The sequence below is a fragment of the Mixophyes fleayi genome, chromosome 1, assembly GCF_038048845.1.
Source record: "Mixophyes fleayi isolate aMixFle1 chromosome 1, aMixFle1.hap1, whole genome shotgun sequence".
Lineage (NCBI taxonomy): Eukaryota > Metazoa > Chordata > Amphibia > Anura > Limnodynastidae > Mixophyes > Mixophyes fleayi.
In genome coordinates this window covers 363718231-363744470 of record NC_134402.1, presented here as the reverse complement: position 1 = coordinate 363744470, position 26240 = coordinate 363718231, and the positions used below count along the sequence as shown (strand labels likewise).

At 39.8% G+C, this 26240-nt stretch overlaps 1 protein-coding gene across 2 annotated transcripts; it reads left to right on the top strand.

Annotated features, from left to right (window-relative positions):
- WSB2 (WD repeat and SOCS box containing 2) lies at positions 1–26240 on the top strand. 2 transcript variants are annotated; one of them, XM_075178529.1, is made up of 10 exons: positions 1–447; positions 560–596; positions 11182–11353; positions 11497–11750; positions 12250–12381; positions 16121–16221; positions 17251–17423; positions 17681–17797; positions 23536–23643; positions 25129–26240. In XM_075178529.1, the coding sequence occupies exons 2-10, from the start codon at positions 560–562 to the stop codon at positions 25292–25294; spliced, it is 1260 nt and encodes a 419-aa protein (XP_075034630.1). In that variant the 5' UTR covers positions 1–447; the 3' UTR covers positions 25295–26240. The 2 variants fall into 2 exon arrangements, with proteins under 2 accessions (XP_075034630.1, XP_075034631.1); XM_075178530.1 differs by lacking the exons at positions 1–447; positions 560–596; positions 11182–11353; positions 11497–11750; positions 12250–12381 and adding an exon at positions 12389–12490.

The window sequence follows — 26240 nt, the reverse complement described above, 5'->3', positions numbered from 1 at the left end:
CAGATCATATGACCGGAAGCATCTGAAACCTGCCCTTTCTGTGGTTCTCTGACTTGTCCCAGCAGACTGGGGAACTGCAGGAGGCGCCTTGTACAGCCCTTGTGGGGTTATGCTATCAGTGAGCTGGTCCATGCAGTGAGTTACCTTTACCCCAAGAGCCCTGAGTTTGCTGCCTACATCACACCCACACACTGCAATATGAGTCACCCAGCTCAGCACAGAGACATCACTACCTTAAGCCTCCTTTCTAAATGCAGCCTTGCCTCAATCTACCTCTCAGGAATGGAGAAGACCAAGACACCCCACATTCAGTAACCCCCTAACAATCCATCTCCTCTTTGTATACTGAACTCTACAGACCACCAGCCCAACTCAGCTAATCTGCTTTCTTCACATCTCTGCTGGAGCCACTGGCCTGTGTGCTCTGCTCCTTGTTATCTCCTTTAGGTAAGTAAGCAGCAGTGCTCACAACATTTATTTTTTTGTATTATATATATATATTTGTTATGTATCTCACAGTTGCTGCCTTAGAGTCTAACCTCATTGTCTGTCTTTTCAGATGGACATTAACACACTAGTGCATTCAGATATTAAGGGTGAGTAATTTACGGTTAACCTCTTATGTCTGGGGTTTATTTTTTACAGCAAACATATAGTAAACCATGTATGCTATTTTTATAGTGCCATAGAGTATGATAAATATGATGCATGTGTTATATGTCTTGGGCACAGTGGTTAGCATTGCTGCCTTACTGCCAGGGGCCATGGGTTTTATTCCGACCAGGGTACTCTATATGGAGTTTGTATGTTATCCCCTGTGTTTGTGTGGTTTTCCTTCCACAGTCCAGAAACATACTGCTAGGTTAATTGGCTTTTGACAAAACGCTAGTTTGGGGGGAATTCAATCCCGCCCGAAGTACTGCAGTGTTAAAGATATTACCGTTATTACGGTAATATTAACCCGGCTTTCTGCTCGCAGCTCAGGGAGCTGCGAGCAAACAGCCGGCGTTAAAACTACCGTAATAACGGTAAATACGCGCAGGTCGCGTTACTTTTAACAGTAACGCGGCCAATTGAATCCCCCCCCCCCCCCCCCAAAGTTGTGTGATAGAGAATTTAGACAGCAAGCTCCATTGGGCAGGGACTATATAAATAAAGGATACTAATAATAAGTAAATTGAGTTCTTAAATATGTATGATGTAAATTATCTTGTGTAGCTAGCTTTTAGAGTTGGGTAGCTTGTCCTGCATTTGTATCCTTGTTCTATAACTGTTTTGTTACCATGTTGCTAAATTAAATGTACCAAATGGTTATATTTCAGTTTGATAAAGCTGTTATATTCCTTTCTTGTCTTGTTTTATCCACTGTTAATACTTGTTACAATTAATCATTAGTCAGTGGCAAACTGTAATTTATTTGTGTTAAGCGGTCAGGTTTGTGTAGTGATTTGCATATCATTCTGTGACCTATTATAAAACGACCTTCATAAAGTAGTAACTACTGTCACAATTTTGAGCTATGGTTACCTTTATTCTCATTCACTTGCAGACATTATGTGATTCATTTACTAAACACAGCAATACCTCTCTTGTCTGTTTGCATTCTTCCAGCCAAACCATATGCTCGTCAACTCTGGACAAATCATAGTACATGCCCTATTGTTTAAATAAAAGGTGCAGCGCCATATAGCATTTGAAAACGCCAATAGTGTGGTTTCCTAGTCATTGTCCTTCTTAGGATGTAAAATGTCTATTGCCTAACACATTCTGCATCCTACTATGACATTCTACATCCTACTTTGAAATTGTGACATTTATCAAGCAGGTAATTCCTGTTGCTGACATGGCTAATTAGACGTGAAGTATTTTCAAATGCAAGAAACCTAAGTATAGCGAGAATTTGAGGCTTTTGTAAAACTTGTGAATTTTGCAGCATTGTTCAAATCATTGTATTACAACACAAAGGTTGAGTATGTTATAATATCTTCAGAACATGGACAAATTTCTCTTTAATTACCTGGGTGCATTGTTGTAGTTTGCTGTTCCTGTAACATAGCATTTCAGTAGAGTGACACTTGCAGAATGCCATTGGTATTACCTTACAGATATTATGTAGTGACAAACATTTACATGGTGTACATAATGACTGTCAGCTAAGATGAAGTAGCCATCGTCAGTTAGCAATGTCATAGAAAAATGTATTCATTTCTCAGAGGTTTTTCACCTAAATTGTTGTCTTTTAATTTTATTTTATTACAGTTGGTCTTATGGGACTATTAAAACAATTGATCACTTTGGATTTGTTTTGGCTCATTTTATTATTTGGCCAATTTAAATCAGGCTTACTTTCTGCCTTCTGCTATAGGCCAGCTAATGATCTCATTTGACATTTCACAATGAAATGGGCATTCAGTAACTGCTTCATTAATAAGCCTGACCCAATGAAAAGAAACACTGACCAATGAGTAAGTGACATGGTTTGGGTAGTGTAGTCTATTTGCTTTGCAGGTACAGTCGTAATGCTTGATGTATTTTTGTACTTGGCAGTTATCAGTAACATCACTGCTAACTGTGAATTGCCTCTATACCTGCAAATCTGCCATGGTCAGGACTAAATAGGGTTTAGGGAGGACAGTTAAATCTCATTTATTGCCGGGAAAACAATACAATGTTTAGTAACATAACACTGATGCTCAAATGTGGCCTATTAACAATTGTCTGGGCAACACGGTGGCTAAGTGGTTAGCACTTCTGTTTGTTGTATGTTCTCCCCGTGTTTGCGTGGGTTTCCTCCGGGTGCTCCGATTTCCTCCCACACTCCAAAAACATACTGGTAGGTTAATTGGCTGCTATCAAAATTGACCCTAGTCTGTCTGCCTCTCCCTCTCCCCTTCTCTGTCTGTCTGTGTTAGGGAATTTAGACTGTAAGCTCCAATGGGGCAGGGACTGATGTGAATGAGTTCTCTGTACAGCGCTGCAGAATCAGTGGCGCTATATAAATAAATGGTGATGATCCATAGGAACTTTTACATTGGTATCTCTGAAATACCTGAGAGTCAGAGAATGTTCTATCAGTGCTGGACAAATACCATTTGCCATGATGACTTGCAAAGAAATGCAGCTGGAATATGTTCCTCTTTTATGTGTTTCTTTCCCTTTCACTTTCAAAGTGTTCTGTGAATGGCAGCCTGCTCTACAGTTTTTTGGTTTTTTTTTAGGATCCATTATAAGTGATTCCCAGCCATTATAGCTGTAAGACACAGCTTTATCTGTGGCCAGAGCCATGCTCTTGTATTTGTCAGGAACCGGGTGAATTGGTCATAAGTGGAGCTTATGACTGGCTTGTGTACTATAAAATACTGTGGAAAGTGGGGAGCAGCTGGCAGTAAAATTGACAGTCTAGAAAAGTGTCTAATGTATAATGTTTGGGGTTATTTTAGATGGCCATTGTTCTGTATGATGCTATGTTACCTACCAATATACTTCCCCTCACCTTTTAAATAAAGCAGAAAAGAAAACTCGCTTCTCTCATTAATTGTATGGTACAGAATTGCTGGCTCATAACTTTTAGAGAAATTTGTCCAGGCCTGTGTTGGATACAATAATGTACTCTGGGAGGAATGCTAGATTCTTACTCTTCAGTCCTGCAAGTATCCTCTTACCATGTTTGCAAGATATTATAGGCTTAAATAACTGTTTTTGGAGAGAAAAAACAAACTTCAGAACATTACTGCATAATTCTAGCTCCTGACTCACCCACTGCATGGAGAGGATTGTTGTGTCCTTATTGCTTCATATTGAACTTTTTTGTTTATATTTACACAAATCTAAAATAAAAATGTTAATTTGATATGTTTGTGACACACCGTACACTACAGGAGTATAGTTAGTTGTGTGGCACATATCTATGTATGTAGGCAGAAGAGGTCAGTCTGCACAATAGTATGCTCTGAAATAAGTGTGTACTTGTGTTATTTATAAACATGTGAGAAGGGCAAATAAGCCATTTGGGATAAAAATGTAATGGCAAGAATGTGTTCATTTAGACAAGTGGTAGTCAACTTGGTCCCTACCGTTCACTAGTGGGCGATTCAGCTTTCATGGTGGGTAGTGGGGTTTTTAGCAATGTTCCACATTGCTAAGTGTTTCCATGGCAGCCCAATCCCTGGTGGTCTAGTGGTAGGAGGATGTGGGGCAAGACTTCAGTCTTCGAAATGCGCTACTGCGCATGCTTCTGAAACCGGAAATTCGGCTTTTGCACAGAGTCTTGCATTAGTGCCCACAGTGAACGAATGCATTTAGTAGATACTTCGTATGTATTTCTTAGGACTGGGTTTAACTTAATTTTGGGGGGAATTTCCCCTTAATAAGTGAAAGTCAGGTATAGACTGGAGGCACCTAATAAATATATTATACTTAATACTTATATTTAATATAAGTATAAGAGAGCCAGTTCACCACAAAAAGTGTATCCTGCACAAATGTGTAGAGACTGTCAGAGTGTTACAGTGCATACCGACAACCTGCACCTGCATGTATATATGTGAATACAGTAACCTGTATATGCAAGACTGCAGAGATTGACTTTTTCAAATAGGCTTTTTCAAGTATCCGCTGCTTATATAGTTAAATACAATAACCCTCCCCTCTAAAAATTACTTTGCACTTACGCTACATTGAGTTAGCAACTTGTGGGCGGTAAGGAAATTTTGCCATCAACAAAGATACAAAAGTAAGTGGTAGGTATAAAAGGTTGAAGACCCCTGATTTAGACCATCTTTTTTGGTTAATTGTAGAAATAAGTTCTACAAATATCAAATAATATGGTCTAAATCAGTGATGGGCAAACCAGTCCTCATGGGCCATCACCAGTTCATGTTTTTGGGGTCATGTTTTTCCCTTGAGGACTGGTTTGCCCATCACTGGTCTAAATGAACAAAAACTTGTTCTGCATAAAGTACCACCGTTACTTCTAACAGCACGAACAAATACAGCAGGTTGTATGGAGCAAAAAATCTATGGGACACCATGAAAATACAACTATAAATTTGAATGAACAAATTAAAATAAAATAGGGACAACAACTGAACAAAAAGGTTAGAAGTCTGCAAGGCGAATAGAGAAATTAAAATAGTTATAGATTACAGAATATATTTGAATGAAACAATACAAGAGTATAAGTAATATGTATAATAGGAAATAGTAGCACATAAAAATTACTCAGAATTATGAAAAGCCTTTTGTAAGCAAACATTGCTTAGGCTGGTCACACACATTCTGCAACATTTCTGTCAAATTGGCCATATGTGGAAACTTCATAGACTGTAAGTTTTGAAAAGAAGGACTGAAGGCCGTGTACACAGATCTCCCATGTTTTCTAGGGGTTTTCCGTGACCTTTTCATTTTTTTTCCTCTGAGTTATGTTTAATTCTCAGACTGCTGGTATTATGTGGTGAACAGGATTAGCCGGAAAACATTTTTTATTTTACTGTGCTTGTCACAAAAAGTTAACCATATCTGTTACAGACTTATTGGAGTGATAAACATACAGAGAATAAAAATAGTGCAATTCCTTTTTGTTGGCACCATTTGGTTTTTAATGTGAGTTTGAAATTTTTGTTTATATAAATTTAGCAAAATATGGCTATAAATGTACTGCTCCGCTAAGGGGCAGGTGGATGGTGCAAAACTTGTCCCATGAAGAGTATTAGAAGAAACCCGATGGTGAGTGATAATTGCGTGCTTCCTTCACTAAAAATGCACCCACCCCACTGCTTTATTATTTAATAATGACACACTAAATGAAAACTCCCTTTGCAGTGCTCCACAGAACCGGCAGCGTTGCACCAACTCCGTAATCGGCAGAACTGCCGTCCTTCCGCCAATTCATCCCGTCAGCCAGAGCAGACTTTTGCTGCTCCGCAAATACATTATCTTGTACCGCACACCTATGCACTTTGGTGGAAATCTCAGTGCATCGGTGCACGTGTGGCACTTGAGAATTGGTGTCCATGTCCAGAGGCCTCTTTGTGGCTTCCTGTAGCTTGAAAGTCCCACTGATGGTCTTAATGCATTTTAACATGTAAATGCAACTAACACTAGAAAGTATTGTTTCTAATGCTACCATATGCATTGCATTCCTTCTTGCATTGCAGTCGCATTTTTCAAAACCCTACCTTTTGTTTGTTGTGTGTTCTACATTGAAACACATGGGATAACCTGTAATGAGCTAGAGAACACTAGTACAAATACACATGCAATTTGCCTTTTGATGTGTATTTTTACTAGAGCTTAAAAGACTAGTGGGTGTGAGACTTTGGTATGTTGTTGGTGTCTATTCATCCAAACAAAATAGGTTCAATGTATTATCCTTTTTAACCAATTTTTCTGACAAATAGAAGAACTATTCTAATATAATCTCCCAATTAATTAAATGTCATCAGACCTTCTCTGTACTTGGCAAACCATGCCTAAAAGAGTGAAAATATCCAGCTAAACCTATGGTTGTTTAACTTTAAATAACCTATTTTTAAGATTTCTGTTCCTTAGTCCCAGATTCCACATATTTCTGATTGTATATAATTTCAATTTGTTGCCTTTCTTCCTCTGATCCAAAGACATGATGGTAGGTGACTCTGTGGGCTAGATTTACTAAACTGCGGGTTTAAAAAAGTGGGGATGTTGCCTATAGCAACCAATCAGATTCTTGCTTTCATTTATTTAGTACCTTCTACAATATGACAGCTAGAATCTGGTTGCTATAGGCAACAGCCCCACTTTTTCAAACCCGCAGCTTAGTAAATCTAGCCCTGTGTGTATCTCTGCCTGTGGATTAGTCCGATTAGTTATTAACCACATCTGATTGATGTATGTAAATAAAGTCTCTAATTGCACAGGGCTCTAGGATTTGATGTTGCTATAAAAAGATAACGGAAAATATAACCCACCACATACTATATCCAGTACAGGGCAATGGATACAAATAATCTGACAGTTCTAATAAAAACATAAGAAAGATATCCTAGCCTGAGGAGCACAGCCTTGTTGTCTATTGTGGAAGAGAGTGTGACATGTTAGTGAATGTTCTAGCCTGGACAATGAGGTCCAGGGGTTATAGATTCATGTCATTGCTTTCTTGAAGTGGTAAGAGTCCAAAGAGAAGGAATAATGTAGGCCAAATAGTTTAACAGTGGTAAGGCCGTGTTGATATTGGAGCTGTAGTACAGGCAAGCCGCAGAACACGTGTTGTATAGCAGATATTCAGTTGTACCTCTGTGCAATGAGAAAAGAGCAGTAGCATTCAAGAAGTGGCTGGTCATCTTACTGATACCCCCTAATGGACTGGAACTAGGTCTTGAATACCCCAGCAAGGCCTCTTTAGTTTGTGAGCGCTACGCAATGACATCAACACAAAGCACTCCGTTCAGTATGAGAGGGAATGGGTCTGCACCGCCAGTTATTGGATACAGTTGTGGGTACACTGGGCCTTATTTATTAGTGACTATTAAAGGCTGATGGTGAAGCCTGAATCTGGACATCACAGTGACGTAGTGGTTAGCACTTCTGCCTCACAGCACTGGGGTCATGAGTTCAATTCCCGACCATGGCCTTATCTGTGTGGAGTTTGTATGTTCTTCCCGTGCTTGCGTGGGTTTCCTCTGGGTACTCCGATTTCCTCCCACACTCCAAAAACATACTGGTAGGTTAATTGGCTGCTATCAAAAATTGACCCTAGTCTGTGTTTCTGTGTGTGTGTTAAGGAATTTAGACTGTAAGCTCCATTGGGGCAGGGACTGATGTGAGTGAGTTCTCTGTACAGCGCTATGGAATTAATGGCGCTATATAAATAAATGATGATGATCTGCATATTTCTTAAAACCCCATGAAACATTTCTTCAACATAAGTTGGACATCCACAGGGGAGTGTGTTTCTGGTCAGTATTATTAGGGAAGGTGGGATGTGAAGGACGCTCTGCCTTGGTTTCTGCAATAGGACCTAGTAGGCTTTTGCTACACCTCTGGAGAAGAGCCATGAAAACAAAAAGTAAGATTTTCTCTTGTATGTGACATTCGCAGTTGGTTGTTAGTACTCTAGTACCATTTCCCTCTAAATATCCTGATATTTGAAAGTCAGGGTGCTGCACATTGCTGTCTTCCAGGCTGAGGGGTGTGTGATGCTGGCGTGACCTTTATTTAAGGTGAATGCTTTGATTTGCCTGGCTTTTCGGATAACTTGGTCAGTCTGTATGCTTTGCTGGTTTTACAGGGTGAAAGGAATTTGTCCCTGGATTTCTCTCTGAGTTGGCAGAGTATCAGTCCATTCAGTTCCTGTTTGAGTGGGTGAGTGGAATGTGCTGTTTTATCTGACTGTGTAAACGACTGTAGGTGCAGGAGCTGCTGTGATATATATAGATGTTCAATTTCTTTAAATGCCTGGAATGTGCTTGCTCAACCTCACAAATAATTGTCTAACTTTAGAAGAATGTCAGGTTTGACTCAAAACATATTTTCTCTCAATATTAAAGTAATTTGGATTTCTAGAACATAATTCCTGTTTCTCACATTTACTACAGATATGTTATCCCAGGGCACCACAAACCTTAAGTGCAGGTCACTTTAAGGCTGGGGTAATCTTGACTAAGCTAGGGGTTAACTAATCTGTTGATGAACAGGAGATGTTGGGGACAGGGTGATGTTGAGGGAGACTAGATGGATAAAGTGATGAAGGGGATATGTTTTCAGCGGATGATGAGTGGGCATTGGACATGATGAAGAAGATTAAGTGGGCAGTAATGATGCTGAGAAGGGTAAATGGATTTGATGAGTGGGAGGAAGCATAGAGAATGGAGTGGAGTGATATGAAGAGGATTGTGTAGGATACAGAAGGTTTATGATATATGAAGGTGTGAAGTCAGTAAGAGGTGTAAGTTGTGTGTAAAGATGTGGGGGCTATGTGTATACTACTGCTACTTAATAGCTGACATCATATCATCACCATTTATTTATATAGCGCCACAAACTCTGCAGTGCTGAACAGAGAATATTTGTCATTCATACGAGTCCCTCTCCCATTGGAGATTACAGTCTAAATTAACTAACCTATATCCTATAAAAAGTGTTTTAAAATTTGCCTGCTTCCTAAATGTTTAGCCTGACAAGCCCTGTGCTATCTAGCTTTACTAGGGTCTGAGGACCCCATAGATTGCGAGCAGGGCCTTCTCACCTCTTTGTCTGTTTTACCCAGTTTGTTTATTAGTTTACTATGTTTGTCCCCAATTGTAAAGTGGTACGGAATATGTTGGCGCTATATAAATAAATAGATGATGAGGAGGATGCCTAAAAATTAACTGAAATGTTAAAATGTTCCCTGTGTTACCTCACTGTAGTAATGCTGCTCACAGAGGCTGCAGTGCACCCTGTGATTGTGTCTGGCTGTGTGACAGAGGAGCCGTAGCTATTGCCTTTTTCCTTTATGGTTTCTGGACCTTCCTGGATAATGGGATTCCCAGTAAAAGATACCATACCTGTATTAAGGTATTTCAGCAATTCTTTTCAGAGCAAGATATGACTATTAAAGCAAAACAGGACAATTATGCCTTTAAAAAGCTGTTCTTAAACTTTTATTCAATTTTTTCCTAGTGTTTTAACCCCCTTGGACACAGATGACACATGAAATAAAATACTGAGTTGAATAAATATGAGTAGGTTGGCAATCCAAAGTGAATTCCAGTTAATTGGGTTAATTTACAGTTGAAACATTATTTATGTATGATCACAAGACACATGTTCAGGTTGTTTCAAGCTCTTCTATTACCCATTATTTTGTGTGACACAACCAGCCTCTATCAACCTACACAAACGTGTCCTGACACCAAGGTTGGGATCTGGTCTAGATTAATGTCATGACCTGAAAATGTTACTTCTATTTGCATTTTGAAATAAATTCCAGTATAACTGATTAGATGATTCACTAGTCGCACCCAAGTCCTTCTGGACATTGCCCGCAAGCCATAAAAAAAAACTTGTCACATGGCTGCCTTTAAAGTATATTTGTTTTCCACATTTCTCTTGTCCAATAAATAACAAGATGCTTAACATACATGTGTATTCATTTTTAAAAATATATTTTGCTGCCCCATGACAATATGCCATTAATGGCTCATTCATGCAGATGCGCTGGGTATATATGCATGAAAGCTAGCACACTCTGTAATGAGTTTTAAATGCACTTACCAGTACAATATATTGTACCGGCAGCATGTGTTAATGTGTGAGAAATAGGTTTTGTGAATACCACAATTGACTCTTATTTGATATTTTTATGTGCTTTACATGTGATTAACGTGTAAAAATCAGATGGTTGTGAACAAGTACTGTGAGCTATTTGTATAGAGCTGTTGGATTTTTTTTCCCGTTATTTGTATCTATCTGTTTTATATGAACACTAATAAAGCAATAGTGAGGATTGTGATTGGAACCATTAGTTATTGTCAGAATTGTTTAAACCAGTCGCATACTTTTTGTTGACTTTAAAATGTATGTTTATGCAATAATGAACCAAAGGAAATTTTTGTCTTTTGACTATTGGGAATTCATAGTTGAATAGATGTCGCTAAGAAAGTATATACATTTGGGTATATTTTAAAAGCATTCATTTTGAACTCAAATCTTTGCTAATTAAAAAATAGATTGTTGCAAAGAATAATTGTGGTTAAACTTTGCAGAAGTATAAATATTATATATTGCGTATACTTGTGTTATTGGAATATGGGCACAAATGTATATGCGTTTTACTGTTTGTGTGTTACAATTTACTGGGAAAAATGATGAAATGTTTGATTACTGCTGATGATTATTTGAGTGGTGTGGAGCATAACTCGGTCAGTGATGTAGAGGTAATGAGGGTAATAGTGAGTGTGAATATATAAAATAGTGTATAAATCCAGAGATCAATGTGACATGAGTAGAGTGTGGATAGATACATTGATCCAACATTCTTTGTAAACATTACACCTTTTCTACAATCTCTTAGTAGTACATCCATGCTGATAAGTGATTTGAGTGTACTTTTTATAAAACAAAAAGCTAGTACTATTAAAGTAGGCAATTGACCGTTTATGGTTGTAAACTTTTTTTTTTTGTGTGCTTCTTTATGAGCTATAAGTTTGTTTCCGTTCTCAGATACCCCTGTCCTGCTGGCAGAACTTCGTCCTGGCAGAGAACCACTGTATGACTGGAAGTCCAGCTGTGAGACTTGGAGTGTTGCCTTTTCCCCTGATGGCTCCTGGTTTGCCTGGTCCCAAGGACATGGCATCGTTAAGCTCATTCCATGGCCGCTGGAAGAGGAACAGTTGTAAGTGTTGGGTTTGGGCAATTTAATGCTAGACAATTATTTTGTTCTTGATACGTATTCTATGACTATGAACATCACATTCACAAACACATTATCTTGCAAAACAAAAGCAGGAAAGTTTAATGTTCTAATTATTAATGTAGGAGACCACCATCCTATAGACCCAAAAGTCAGTGCTACAAGGGCTCAGAAGTTAAAAGGAAAAGCAGCCTGAAAGAAAAAATACTTGACTGCGGACAAATAGTTTGGGGCTTGGCATTTGGTTCCTCGTCTTCACCAGCTGGATGGAAGCTATGGTCACGCTTCAGACAACAAGATGCCGGATCTGGTGGCATGCAGCTCCTTTTGGCTACAGGACTAAGTAATGGACATGTCAAAGTTTGGGAAGTGCATACAGGTAAAATACCTAATGATCTGTGTATCGGATGAGAATGAAAGAATGCTACATTAGTAGTTAATACAGCATATATCCACAAGAATAGACATGCAAGTGTGCCATGCAATCACCTGAATAAGCTTTTTATATATGGTATTGTGAGGAGAGGTGTTGAGATTGTGCTTGAAAATGACCTGAGATAGAGTTTAGGTACGGCAGTAATATGAGCTGGGTGTAAAGAACCCCTGCTTTGTATTGTTCTGTATCTCTCAGGAGCGTCAGTATGCAGAACATTAAATGCTACAGTAAGACAAGTGTGTGCACGTAGGGGAAGGTGGATGCAGCCCTGAGCCATGATGCAGTTCATAGTGGATGAACACTTGTTTTATATGCTGATGTTAGATTAGTCAAGGAATATAGGTAGTCGGCACAAACTGTAATCACCAATGTTTCATGCATTTCAGAGTAACATATATTTGAATTGGAACACAGTCTGATGCCGCTCTGTTTCTCACCATAGGCCGTCTGCTCTTCAATTTGTCTGGGCACCAGGATGTTGTCAGGGACTTGAGCTTTACCACAAATGGCAGCCTGACCCTTGTCACTGCATCCCGGGATAAGACCTTACGTATTTGGGACTTGAAAAAAGATGGTATGCATTTCAAATCTACTACACCCCTTTTTACTGTTAACACAATGGTATGCACTGAAGAGGAGATCTGGATGCGGAGACTGAATGAAAAACGGGACAAAGGAGAAAGGTTTTGTCTTTATTTCCTCCCAGCTCTAAGCTCTTGTTGTCTTTTATCTATGCTGATACATACAGACGTCATATAGGTCAACAGTGTCCACATTCACTCAACTACTGCCGTAATAAATATGTAAACATATTGTACTATGTAGCAGCAAGTCTTCTATGAGTGCAGGTATACCATACTAGGCACAATAGGAGTGACTATATAGCTGCACAAGTTCTGCTGTATAGTGTGTGAAAAGTGGTTTTATATGAAACTAAATGCGGCTTCCTTGTACACATTCTAATCAGATCTTAGAATCTCATCTACTGCCTCAGTTATCTTCATTATTCCTATGCTAAACAATATATTTAAAAAGGAAATTATTTCCTATGAGCATTATAAAATAAGCTGGATATGTAGCTGCATTCTCTACTGCTGTTAGTGTGGTCTCTAGCTAGTCACAGCAGCTGTGTTTTTTAATCAATACTGCATAACTACTTTTGTTGCCGCAGCATTGGGGTTATTGCACATCAGATCACCCCCAAAAAAATGAAATGTCCACCACCCATCTCGGATTTTTTAGAAAATTTTTTAGTTAAGAGAGGATGTCAAAACCACCATTTCTGCCAAATATATTTATTTTTCAATTTATTAAATACTTTACTAATCACGGCTTCTTTATCCAGTTTATTTGAAGTATCACGGGTGTTTAATAAGGAATATCCACAAAATTTAGACCCCTAAGGTAACACTTCCTCCCGAATCCAAGCCAAATTACTTTATCTGTCTTATGTTTTGCGTTACAGTAAAAACGTACATTTTTGAAATAGAATAAAAAACGCTAGGTTCAATCGACATTAGGGATCCCATTTTTTTTGGGATGTTTAAAAAAAGGTATACATTACTACCACAAAAAAATCAGCATGGTACTAAGCTGCGATTAGTAAATTACATTGAAAAATTAATATTTAATTAATTGTCAGACATTCAAGATATTTTGCAGAAATAGTTGTTTTGACATCCTCTCAACTAAAAAAAATTTTGTAGAAATCTGAGCTGGGTGGTGGACAACCCTGGTTGAACTGACATGGAATGACCCATTGATAAGTCTGTGGGGGAATGCCAGGTAAAAAAGGTAAATTCACTGTTTATAAAATCAATTGTTTAGCATAGGGATCCATGTGAACGGAGGTTATTGTGAATGGATAGATGATAGACAATTTAGTCAATTTCTAGACTGAACCTCACTTTAAATTGGAATATAATACTATACTGATATACTCTATGGCAGTATCACAAAGTTTATGAATACATTTCCAAATGCTTACTATTTGGTTGTAGTTCTGCAAAATACAGTTTGTCTGACCAAATCCTCCTTGTTTTATGCATTTTGTTATAAACTTGTATTACAGTATTGGCTGTTTGTGTGGAAGCATATTAATGTGTTCATCCATAGCAATTAAACAATATTCTTTTTTTATTATCTACCAAAAATGTTTGTATGTACAATAGAGAATTCTTGCAGGACAGCAGAAAGATTGTTTTCATTGTAGTTGGTCTATATATGTAGTCCAATATATGCACACACTATTATCTCTTATTTTCTTATTATGTATTTATTATTATCCTTTATAAAGTGCTGACAGTGTTGTGCATTGAGGGGATCATGAAACATTGACATGAAACAGGAGTTTGATGTCTAACCGTAGTATACAATCTGAGATATGTAATGTAGTGGACTAAGACTTGTATGTGCTGACAGGGAAAGTGTGTGTGGCTATTGCAAAGCAGCATTATCAGCTAGCAATAATAAAACTGCTGGCTGATAGTGTGGTACAATTGGAATAAGTAGAGGCAGTGCAAGGTAGAGGCTTAAAACAACCGCATACATGCAATCCAAATGTAGTCACATAATTGTTTGTAGTCCAGGGTGTGGGAATTGTTGAAATAGTTTTGCATCCGTAGTTATGCTTACAGGAAAGTACACGCCCGGTTGTCATGTGGAACTTGAACTTCAACAAAGATTATACACCTAATCATACACAAACTTTCTGAGGCTCCATTATTGTATGCAATACTACACATTTTATATATAGATTGTTTCACAGTCTTCAGAAGTCCTAATGCTTTTGATCAAGTTCGGCAAAAATAGTATTGTGCATGCTTTGCACCCAATAATTCACAAGTTAATGAACATGTTTGTTTTCTCCACACCGCCAATATAGCAACTGGGATGTTGCAGAATTGTGTGCGTGTCCTGTGATGTGTGTACTCATACCTATGAATAGGTGTCACTCCCTTTAGTTGATAAATGCCACCGCTTAGTAAAACCAGAATAAATATCCTCTGTGACACCATTTACTCATTACAGACTATTTAAATTAGTCTGCGCTCTATGCATTATGCTCTAATTATTATCAGTCAGACCTCGTAGAGGGAGCTGTCCCAGGAGTAAGCCTAGAGAGAGCTTGGCGTAGTCCAGTAGCATGGGCGGTCTGTGTAAGGAGAACTTTTAGTCTCTGGCAAGTGGGTTCACAGAGGAAGCATGTTTGTTGCTAATTAAATAATGCACTAGGTTTTATGTAGCAAAGAGAACCTCTCGTCATGTTTGTTCTTCATTGCTTTAAGTGACAAATCAATCCTATATTATCACAAATATCTGATTTAGCCTAGGTTATTTGAGTTAATTGCAATAAAATGAAACATTGTGTTATTCACCCTTGTTCACATCAATAACCTCTACTGTTTCTAGGTAGTATTTGTTTATGGACAAAATCAAATTCTAAAAGTAGTTTTATGTAAACATAATTATACCTAGCTGTGAGTTTTATAGTCGCACCTATCCATCCAACCACATACTTAACTGTTTAGAAAAAAAAAGTGAATAAATCTATTAAGGTTTTTACCAACTCAGCAGAGTTAGAACGCATAATTAATTTTGATTATACATTTGGCAGGAACCACATTGACCTCAGAGAAATATCAGTTCAGTATACAAAGCAGAGATCTGCTATACTCTGAAAACACACACTGACTTGGGTCTACATTTTGTTGTTCTATGCTTCTCCGCATCCAGATGGGCACAGATGACTCAAGGGTGGAGCCACACGTAACCAATAGGCACACTTTCTTTAACACCACCTTTGTTTGCTTTTCCAATTCTGCAAGTAAAGGAATCGCCTGCTATCTGGTTGTTAATGGGGGTGGGAAACGAACCACACATGGCAAAATGTATCACCTTGTGGCTGGGGCACTGGAAAGTACACGGGTGAAGAGGTCATCCCAGAGTAGGATGTGGGCCGATCATGTGATACTCTTATGAGAACCCTCATCGCCTGTCTCCTGACCACATAGGGTGGGTTACAGAATTTACCACTAAGTTTTCCTAACCCACTAAAGGTCTTGGTTTTTTGTCTTTTACTTTTTATTTTTAAATGACAATTTGTACAAACAGAATAAATAAGCAAAACAAAATATTGTATTTTTATAATGTTGAACAAGAAAATTAACATTTCTCAATACCATTTAACAATTTTTAAACTTAAGGGGACGAGAGAAAAGACAGAGAACCTGCCTTGTTTTCAATTTGTATTACCATTTTAATGACTAAAAAACGTCAAGATTTTGTCTGACTCTTGCAAATGTATTTCCCAGGTAAACTGATTCAGGTGCTGTCCGGACACACTCATTGGGTTTACTGCTGCTCCATCTCCCCAGACTGCAGCATGCTGTGCTCTGCAGCAGGAGAAAACTCGGTGAGACACCCTGGTTAGGCCTTCACGATCAATCTAACCTTCATATTCAACCATTCCTAATAAACTTTGGATTTAAATCATCTATTTTTATTTTTTTTTAATAATTTCACATGTAGAATCTTAGTCTCTCAGTCTTGAGCCATGAGCATTGCTCTGCTAAATTTAAAGAACCACAAAACATATAATAGGTTACCTTCTATAAGAACTGCTAATAATCACAAGCTAAATGTTTCATCTTCTTACCAGAATTAGATATTTCATGTGTCGTTGTGATTATAGGGAAAGACTGGTTATAGAAACCAATGTGTATTGAAGCACAACGGATCTCGTGACTATAAGTGGCCCTGTCACTGAGAAGGGACATGGGTTTTAAAGAATCATTTAGAATGGCTGCATTGTAGCATAATGTGCAGAGTGATGGCCCTTCAGCTGGCCTGTCTCTTGGTCGTAATCCAGTGAAACTATAAAGCCGAATGTACAGGATGAAGGCTGGTGCTGGAGTGATGTAGCTCTTCCTGTTGGAGAGCCAACGCCATTCTTTAGCCTATTTGTCCGTCCCTCCAATGCTTCGTACTTGTCAGGGGCAGGTGAAGTTTGAGAATGCTCCCCAAGATATGCTGCTTATTATATTGGGGGTACTATAGTGCAGTGCCTTTCCTAAATGAACATGGAGGAAAACCTTTTTATTTTGGAATGGGCTTTTCAGCCACTAAAACCTGTAAAGTGCATTGAAAATAGGATGGAGGATTTTTTTTTATTTGTTGTGTCAATCTTAAAAGGAACATGCTCTATTCAATTCACTTCAACCAATCACATTTCCCTGCATGAATCTGTAAACAAACCCTAAGGGTACATCCAGGCAAGTGTGTTTTTTCTGTTCAGCTAAATGAATTGATGCTTCAGAAACGAAGATGTTTCTAAAACTTCTTTCCATTCACTTCAGTCGGATTCTGAAAAATGAAAAACCTCAAATACCTAATGATATTTATTTTACATAGCTGATGTGTTATTCCTCTTGTCATGATATAGGTGCTGCTGTGGAGCATGCGTTCATACACCCTAATCCGGAAGCTGGAGGGTCATCGGAACAGTGTGGTGTCATGTGACTTCTCCCCAGACTCTGCTCTCCTAGTCACAGCCTCTTATGACACTACTTTGATTTTGTGGGACCCTTACACTGGAGAGAAGCTAAGGCAGATCATGTGAGTAGTTACTAGGAGTCTTTCTAACAGTTCTCCTACAGATTGCAGTTTGTTGTTATAGTGATTTTAAAACGATGCGTATGAACGACCACATCAATTTGTTTTATGGGCAAAATGCACATGATCACTTTTCCTTGATCAGAAGCCAGATGTAAAGTTGATAATGATGGTGATGTACAATTGTACAGATTAATGTTTCATTTGCATCACAATCTAAGTAAAATGACTGTTGATCCCCTATTGTATTTTGCTCTCAGTCATGTTTCATTGTCTCGTGATCTGGACTACAGTACTGCGGAGCCACAGCTCAGCTCGTTGAGATCTGTCTGCTTCTCACCAGAAGGCCTGCACCTCGCAAGCTTGGCGGATGACAGGTGAGGAAGGGAGTGCTGTACCTTTTAGTTGGAGGGATGATGGGCTGTGTGAACACCTGGTGGATGAATAGAAAAGCAAGCTAAGACACGTATTATTCAGTACAGAACTGTCAGAGCACAATGATCCATAGCTGAGCGATATATAGCTTGTTGGGAGTTGGCTTATCTATAACGATTATATTTTAAAGCCATTGTAGGTTGACTAAAATATGATTTAGATTTGTTTTTGTTTTTTTGATCGGCTAAATGTGAAATTTGACAAGTCAAGTTAATAATTGTAATTCAGGGTGAAAATTAAATGTTTCCATAATTAAAAAGTGGTTGCACAATTTCAGTCAACAACTTGCATCTACTTTGTAAAAGGCGCATTTGGAAACAAAGAGAAACAGGTGTAAAAGGAATGTTTTTATTTCGGCAATATGAACTGCATGATAAACATCTCGGGATAAGGATTTGTGAACCCTATTCAGTTCCTTTTTCTCTTTCCTACCATTGGGGGACACTGCGAGACATTGGGACATAGTATTTGTGACTAGGAGTTTAGGCACTTAGACTTGTTTTAATCTACACACTCCTCCCCAACTATGCCCCTCCTCTCCTGCGGATACCTCAGTTTTTTTCTATGTGTCTAGGAGATAGTTCACATAAGTACGGGCTCCTGCCTATACTTAAGTTGGTTTTAGGCTATCATTTATTTTTATTTTCTTCAGATGCACCGCGGAGATCGATCCTAAGACCCAGAGGAGTGAATAAAGTGCAGCTTTATTCACTCTGGGTCCATATGAAGGTAAGAACGAGGTCTCACTTACCGCGTACCTAGGCCGGCAGTCCTTCCTCTTTAGACGAGCATTAAGGCCAGGTTAGACATTTTTATTCTGCCGTTAGATAGGTCTGAGACTGTCCGAGAACGACTGCGGCCACAGCTCTTAAACGGTCGGTAGTGAAGCCGTAGCAGCCTCTCCTCCCCGCCCGTTGGACATGCTGGCAAGTCCCCCCCTTCCTTTCTCTAGACAACGAGCGGCACGGGGACTGAGCACAGTCGTGCTCCTTAGAAGGAGACGCGGCTGCCTTATGTATGCACACGCAGCCTGGGCATATTTACAACAGGCCTATTATTAAATGCGCTGATCGGCAGAGGCGGCCATATTAGGGGAGGATTCTGGGGTGGTACTTCCTTTCCAACCCCTAGGCAATTACTGGCGCGGATAGCGGCCATATTTGACATGGAGACACATCGAGTGAACGCTGTTTCCCTGCTCTGCCTCTACTCAGCTGGTATTGTTTAAATAGAGAGCTATATAAAATCATACGATTGTGAGTTAGTTCTGGATATGTAAAGCACATTAAACAATTATACTCAGTGTCTGGGGATTGGTTAATTATAGGACTACCTGGTATAGAGACTTGGTAAATTCCTATTGTACTGCCAGCATATTGCTAGTACTCGGACATATAGATATTAACTATAATCATTTACAGTTTAAGATATGTCTGAAAAGGGTATGTCCAAGAACAAGGAACCCTCTGGTACAACTGCGCTGTATTATACTTCTGCTAAATGTAATTGTAAATTATCTGTTGGACAGCCTATCCAGGACGCGCTTTGTACAGCTTGTGACACTGAAATCCAGGAGCGACGTTAGAACCGCTCTGGGCTAGATCCCTGACAACAGCCATGGCTGAGCTCACTAAGGTGATGTTACAGTCCACAGAGGTACGTGAAGCTTCTGTTTCTCGCACTTCTACACACAGTCAGGCTGTCGCAGGTACATCTTCACAGACGGAATCTGCTCAGGAAGTGGAACGCTTACTTACAATATCTCACAGGGGCAAGAGGATTATTTCCAATGCGGTGCAGTACCGAGATCAAGATTCCTCAGCAGAGGAGGGGGAATTGGATTTTGATCTACAGGAGAAATATACTCTCTGTTCCGGGGATTCTGCATCTGCCCATAATGTAGATAGCCTCATTTTAGGCATCAGACATACCTTAGGCTTTGCTGAACCTGAGGCCACGGCTCCTTCAGGTTTTCTTTATTTAAAAAGACTAAGGGGATTCTAGCTGTCATTTTGTAGATTGCATTAAATAAATGAAATCTAGAATTTTATTGGTTACAATAGGCAACATCTACACTTTTTCAAACCCGCAGTTTAGTAAATATACCCCTATATATAGCCTCCTTTCCTCCCTCACCGGAGATGATGGAAATGGTGTCTGAGGCAAAATTTATGATGCCAGACAGGTTTAAGTCTCTTTACCCTCTTCCGGCAGAGGACTCTGTTAAATGGGAAGCTTTAGCTAGGGTAGACACCCCAGTGGCTCGCTTGTCTTCCTCTTCAGCTATTTCCACACAGGAGCGGGTATCTCTCAGGGATCCCACTGATAAGAAATGTGACCACCTAGCCCTCCGCTCAACTTATGTTGCGGCAGGCAGAATGTTTAGACCCAATATTGCTGTCGCTTAGGCTAACAAGGCTATTCAGCAGTTGTCTGAAAGATTAGTGCGGGGATTAAAAGATAACATTCCTCATTCAGAACTTCACTTTAGCTGAACATGTCCAGGAGACTTCAGATTACGTAAGCCACGCAGCCATGGATGCTGTGTCTGTTAATTCCAGAGCCTCGGCCCTCGGGTGATAAGCCTGCAGCTTGACAACTTCCTTCAAGGGATTCTGTGGTGGGGTCGTGTCTTCGCTTCCAAAGCCAGTGGTGGGCATCTCCTACGGATGTTTGGATACGAGGAATTGTGTCCCGGGGCTACGTCATAGACCTAGTCCAATTCCCAATGCACAGGTTCTTCCCCACGGCCCTCCTCTTTTGTCCCTTAAGGCGCAGAGCACTTCAGAAATCCCTTCAGAGGCTGCTGGGGTTATCGTCCACGTCCCCCAGCGGGAGAGGTGTCGGGGTTTTCTCCAACCTCTTCCTCATGCAAAATCCAGATGGGACCTTCCGTCCCATTTTAAATCTGCAGTCTCTAAACAAGCAGGTAAAGCTTCAAAGATTTCGGATGGACTTTGGGCTCTCATTGCCGGAATGGAGCAGGGAGAGTTCCTAGCTTCCGTAGACATCAAGGATGCCTATCTGCATGTTCCAATATGGAGAGGACACCAGTGTCTTCTCCGCTTTGCGGTGGGGAGCTTCCACTTTCAATTCAGGGCCCTACTTTTCGGTCTAGCGACCCGAGTGTTCACTAAAATCATGGCGACCATGGCAGGGCTTCTGCGACAAAGGGGAGTCATGATAATTCCTTATCTAGACGACCTCCTTCTGAAAGCTCCATCTGCATCGCTCTTAACACACCATATCCAGACCACGATTGAGTTTCTAGAAGCACATGGCTGGGTTCTGAACTTGCCCAAATCATTTCTCATTCCAGAGCAACAGATGCAGTTTTTGGGTCTCATATTCAACACATTGACCCAGAGGGTATATCTACCGGATGACAAGGTCCTCTCACTCCAGCACAAAACCAGGTCCCTTCTGGCACGGAAGAAAGTATCTCTCCTCAGTTGCATGAAGCTCCTGGGAACGATGTTATAATTGTTCGAGGCAGTGCTGTTTGCGCAATTCCATTCATGCGCTCTTCAGAGGGAGATTATTCAAGTGGTCAGGTTCTCAAGTACATTTAGACAGCAGATCATCTGCCTGTCGAGACCCACTTGCCTTTCCCTAGCCTGGTGGTTATCCAGACAGAATCAGGAAAGAGGACAGTCTCTTCAAACCTGGTCATGGACCTTGGTTACAACAGACGCAAGTCTGTCAGGTTGGGGCAGGGTAACGGGGCCCCTGAGATTCCAGGATCTCTGGTTCCCCCAAGAAGCCACACTCCCTATCAACGTCCTGGAACTCAGAGCAATTTGCAAGACGTTGACTCGGGCACAAGGTTTCCTGTCAGGAAAACCTCTACAGATTCAGTCAGACAACGCCACGGCGGTGGCTTGCATAAATCACCAAAGCGGAACTCGCAGCATAGGAGCCATGCGCAAGTTAGCGCTCTGTAGGGATGTTCAGACCTTCCTTCCTCCATGTGCAGCCCCCCTTCATTCATCCTGTGGAGGCTTGGGACCTCAATTTGGCACTCAATGCACTTACCCAGTCTCCATTTGAACCTCTGGATTCAGTTGATTTACAACATCTTACTTGGAAAACGGTGTTCCTGTTGGCTATCGCTTCAGTTCGTAGGGTTTCGGAATTGGAGGCACTCTGCTGCAATCCTCCATTCCTGATTTTCCATGAAGATAGAGCGGTGCTTCGTACCAAACCTTCTTTTGTTCCGAAGGTAGTGTCCAGATTCCACTTAAATCAAGAGATTGTGGTCCCTGCCTTTCGTCCCTCCCATTCTCCTCCGTAAAACTCGTTACATTTGCTGGATGTGGTCCGAACTCTTCAATGTTATGTTAACCACACGGCCTCTATCCGTAAGACTTACGATCTATTTGTTCTTTATGATGCACATAGACGGGGTTGGCCAGCTGCCAGACAGTCTCTTGATTACTTCCACCATTCAGTTGGCTTATGGGCGGGACTCTCGGTCTGTCCCGGTAACTTTGAGAGCTCATTCTACCAGGGTTGTCGGTGCTTCATGGGCAGCGCGTCGCGGTGCTTCGGCGGAGCAGTTTTGCAAAGCAGCAACGTGGTCGTCTGTCCACACCTTTGCAAGATTTTATAGGTTAGAGGGCTTCGCATCTGCGAATGCAAGCTTCGGGTAGAGTATTGCGCGTAGCTGTTCCAGAGCATTCCCTCGCTTAGAGGCAGCTTTTGTATGTCCCCACTGTCTCGCAGTGTCCCACAATGGTAGGAAAGAGAAAATAAGATTTTTACTCACCGTAAAATCTATTTCTCTGACTCCATTGGGGACACTGCGCACCCTCCCATGCTCTGTAAATAGTTCTGTTTGTAATTTTTTAAGGTTATATTTTAGCCCTGATGACATTTTATTCTCATACGCTTGGTTAGACAAAACTGAGGTATCTGCAGGAGAGGAGGGACATAGTAGGGGAGGAGTGTGTAGATTAAAACAAGTCTAAGGGGGGTATTCAATTGTTAGCGAGATCCCCGGAAAAAAGAGCGCTCAAAAAATATTAGCGTTAATACGGTAATTACTCGCTGAATTTCATCTCGCAGCTCCCTGAGCTGCGAGATGAAATTCAGCGAGTAAACTACCGTATTAACGCTAATATTTTTTGAGCGCTCTTTTTTCCGGGGATCTCGCTAACAATTGAATACCCCCCTAAGTGCCTAAACTCCTAGTCCCATCTACTATACCCCAATGTCTCGCAGTATTCCCCAATGGAGTCGGAGAAATCGATTTTGCAGTGAGTAAAAACCTTATTTTTTGATCATCCCTGCATAATCAAATTTGCTCCTACAGGTTTTTGCGGATATGGTCACTGGAATTAGAGGAACCGCTGTCTACTGCTCCAGTTACAAATGGTCTGTGTTGTACCTTTTAATTAATACGGTAATTACTCGCTGAATTTCATCTCGCAGCTCCCTGAGCTGCGAGATGAAATTCAGCGAGTAAACTACCGTATTAACGCTAATATTTTTTGAGCGCTCTTTTTTCCGGGGATCTCGCTAACAATTGAATACCCCCCTAAGTGCCTAAACTCCTAGTCCCATCTACTATACCCCAATGTCTCGCAGTATTCCCCAATGGAGTCGGAGAAATCGATTTTGCAGTGAGTAAAAACCTTATTTTTTGATCATCCCTGCATAATCAAATTTGCTCCTACAGGTTTTTGCGGATATGGTCACTGGAATTAGAGGAACCGTTGTCTACTGCTCCAGTTACAAATGGTCTGTGTTGTACCTTTTATCCACGTGGGGGAATTCTTGCAACAGGGTAAGAACCTGAATAAAACAAGTTTTCTATTTTAACACCTCAAAGTTTCTCTACATTATGAAAGTTAGACGCACTGCCCTCCCTTTAAAATGTATTTGCAGTATGCGCTAGTGGAAATTCTGGATTACACAAATTAGACTACATTAATTACCTGTTATGCCACCATTTTTATTTTTGTATTGTAATAAAAAAACGTATAATTCTATTAAAAATAAACAAATACCTAATGTAATATCTTCATATACATTTACATACAGTTTGAAAGGGAACTGAAAGAAAGGTATTCAATATAAATGAGTGAAATCACTATCTGTATGCTGTTGTATAAAGCCCAACACAAAAAAGCCCCTATAAAATGAGGTATAGGAAAGAGAAAAGCTTAGCCTAATAGTGTTTTTTTTTTTTTAAATAAGACTAGGGCTGCAGTATGACTGTAATCAGTGCTTCCCTATGGTACTTTCTGCACTTATCCTATTAATTTGGGTGCTAGAGGACTCTGAATTATTGTAAAATAAACGTTTTGAGTGGGACACATGGGAGCCATATACTGAGAACTTGTCTCTGCACTGTCACACTTTCAGCTGACACTAACCAGTCACTGCAGAAGTGTCAACAGACCAATAGCTATGGGCCATCACATGCTGTTATGGCAATAGTTACAATAAGTCTGGTGGCTATCTACACCATCTTGTACATATGAGCTGATAACAAACAGCCTTTTTTAATTTATTTTATGCTATGCTGCCAAGTTATATTCTTCCCTATTACTTGATATATAGTACAGTATATCGCACATAGCTACAGCTTAATGTTGATCAGTTTGTGTATGTAGCATTTCCAACAATATGACACAAATATTAATCAGTTTTTTGTTTGATTGTAACTCTCCAGCAGGACCCATCTGTCACCTATAATTTTAAAAATCTGTCTTGTACTAAAAGGCTTGATCAACATTTTAGTTGACGTGTTTTAGTTTTAAATCGGTTGTTTAGCCTAAACTATGCATATTCAATTAGAGCCACACGTGAGAGTAATCACAGCTGGTCATTTGTCTGTACAATGGAAGAAGCGCACTGCAAGACACTGTTTTGTGCCTAGGTGCATGCCTGTTCTCCACCTAGGTTTACAGAAGTGAGCAAAAATCTAAACAGGCGCACTGCGCAAATGTCTCATCAAAGAGCCTACTCCATACATACTGGCTGCTGCCGTTGTGCTCAACAAACCAATACACTTAGAAATTGTGGCGCACAGTGTAAAAAGATTTTTGTGCTGTGTAAATGAGATGGACTGAATTAATGAATTTTTTTTTTTTTTTTTTTTTTTTTTTTAATTCAGCCCAGGCTACGGCATTAGGAATGTTCGTGAGAAAATTAAAATCTTGGCTTTTTCTTTTACTGACTAATAAAGGTTACATTGTAGGGTCAGCCCAGGTGCGTGAAACTTTCTTTATAGTGATGGACTAAATGTTTCCCTTCTCTATTTTAGAAACCGAGATGGACAGGTGCAGTTCTGGACGGCCCCTCACGTTCTGTCTTCACTTCGACACTTGTGTCGCAATGCACTACGCTGTTTTCTACCCACCTATCAGGTCCTTGCACTGCCAATTCCTGGGAAGATGAAGGATTTTCTTACATACAGGACTAATTATTAGCCTCCTTGTATAAGGAATGCTGAAATTGAAGCAGGACTCATTCTAGAACTTTGAAACCTTGCACAGAAGCTGCAGAATCCAATGAACTTCAGTCAACAAGTGGTCTTTAACTTCTCAAACACTGATGCTGTATGGATAAAGTAAAAATATGGCTTGTGTACTAAACTGTTAAATGTATTTCTGTAGCCATTTATTACATGGCAAGCCCATTTTCAGGTGTTGTCATTGTATATCATATATGGTGCAAGACAAAAGAAAACCAAACAGTGCTTGATATCAGCCTTCAGAATGAGAACATGAAAAGAAATGAGACGTAGACAATACTTACAGATTAAATTTCACTCTGCTATTCACTTTCTGCATTGGAATGTATGCATACTTAAGAAATATAAATATTACTCAGAGAAATAATGAAAAACTTCCAAGGCAGCAAAAAAATTGATGAAAAGGGCGTTGTCTGGGGAAGTGGGCAGTAAATTAAGCATTTCCTACAAAAAATTTAAATGTGGCATCAGTTACCAAATACAATTTACGCTAAACCCCCCTTTTCTAAACTGGTTCTAGGCACTACTTTCTGGTATAATAAAGATATCTGTAATTAGGATTTTATTTTCATAAAATAGACTTGGGTAGAGCGTCTGCAGAGAACATATTTTTGGTAATTTTTTTTTTTTTTTTGTGCCAACACATGTATGTACCTTGGTGTGAGTGGTTGTACAGCACAGGGCTGTAAATATTAAAGCTACATCAGCCACACTAAAACCCAGACAAACATGTTGGAAGTACCATCATATTTATTTATTATAACTCTTTCATTAAAGAAAATGTGACCTAAAACAAAACAAGCAATTTAATTGGCTTAGCTCCAAAGCAAATATGTAATTTTATTTTCCTGTCCTACATATTGAAGCTCATTAAAATGATTAACCAATATTTTACCCTCCAA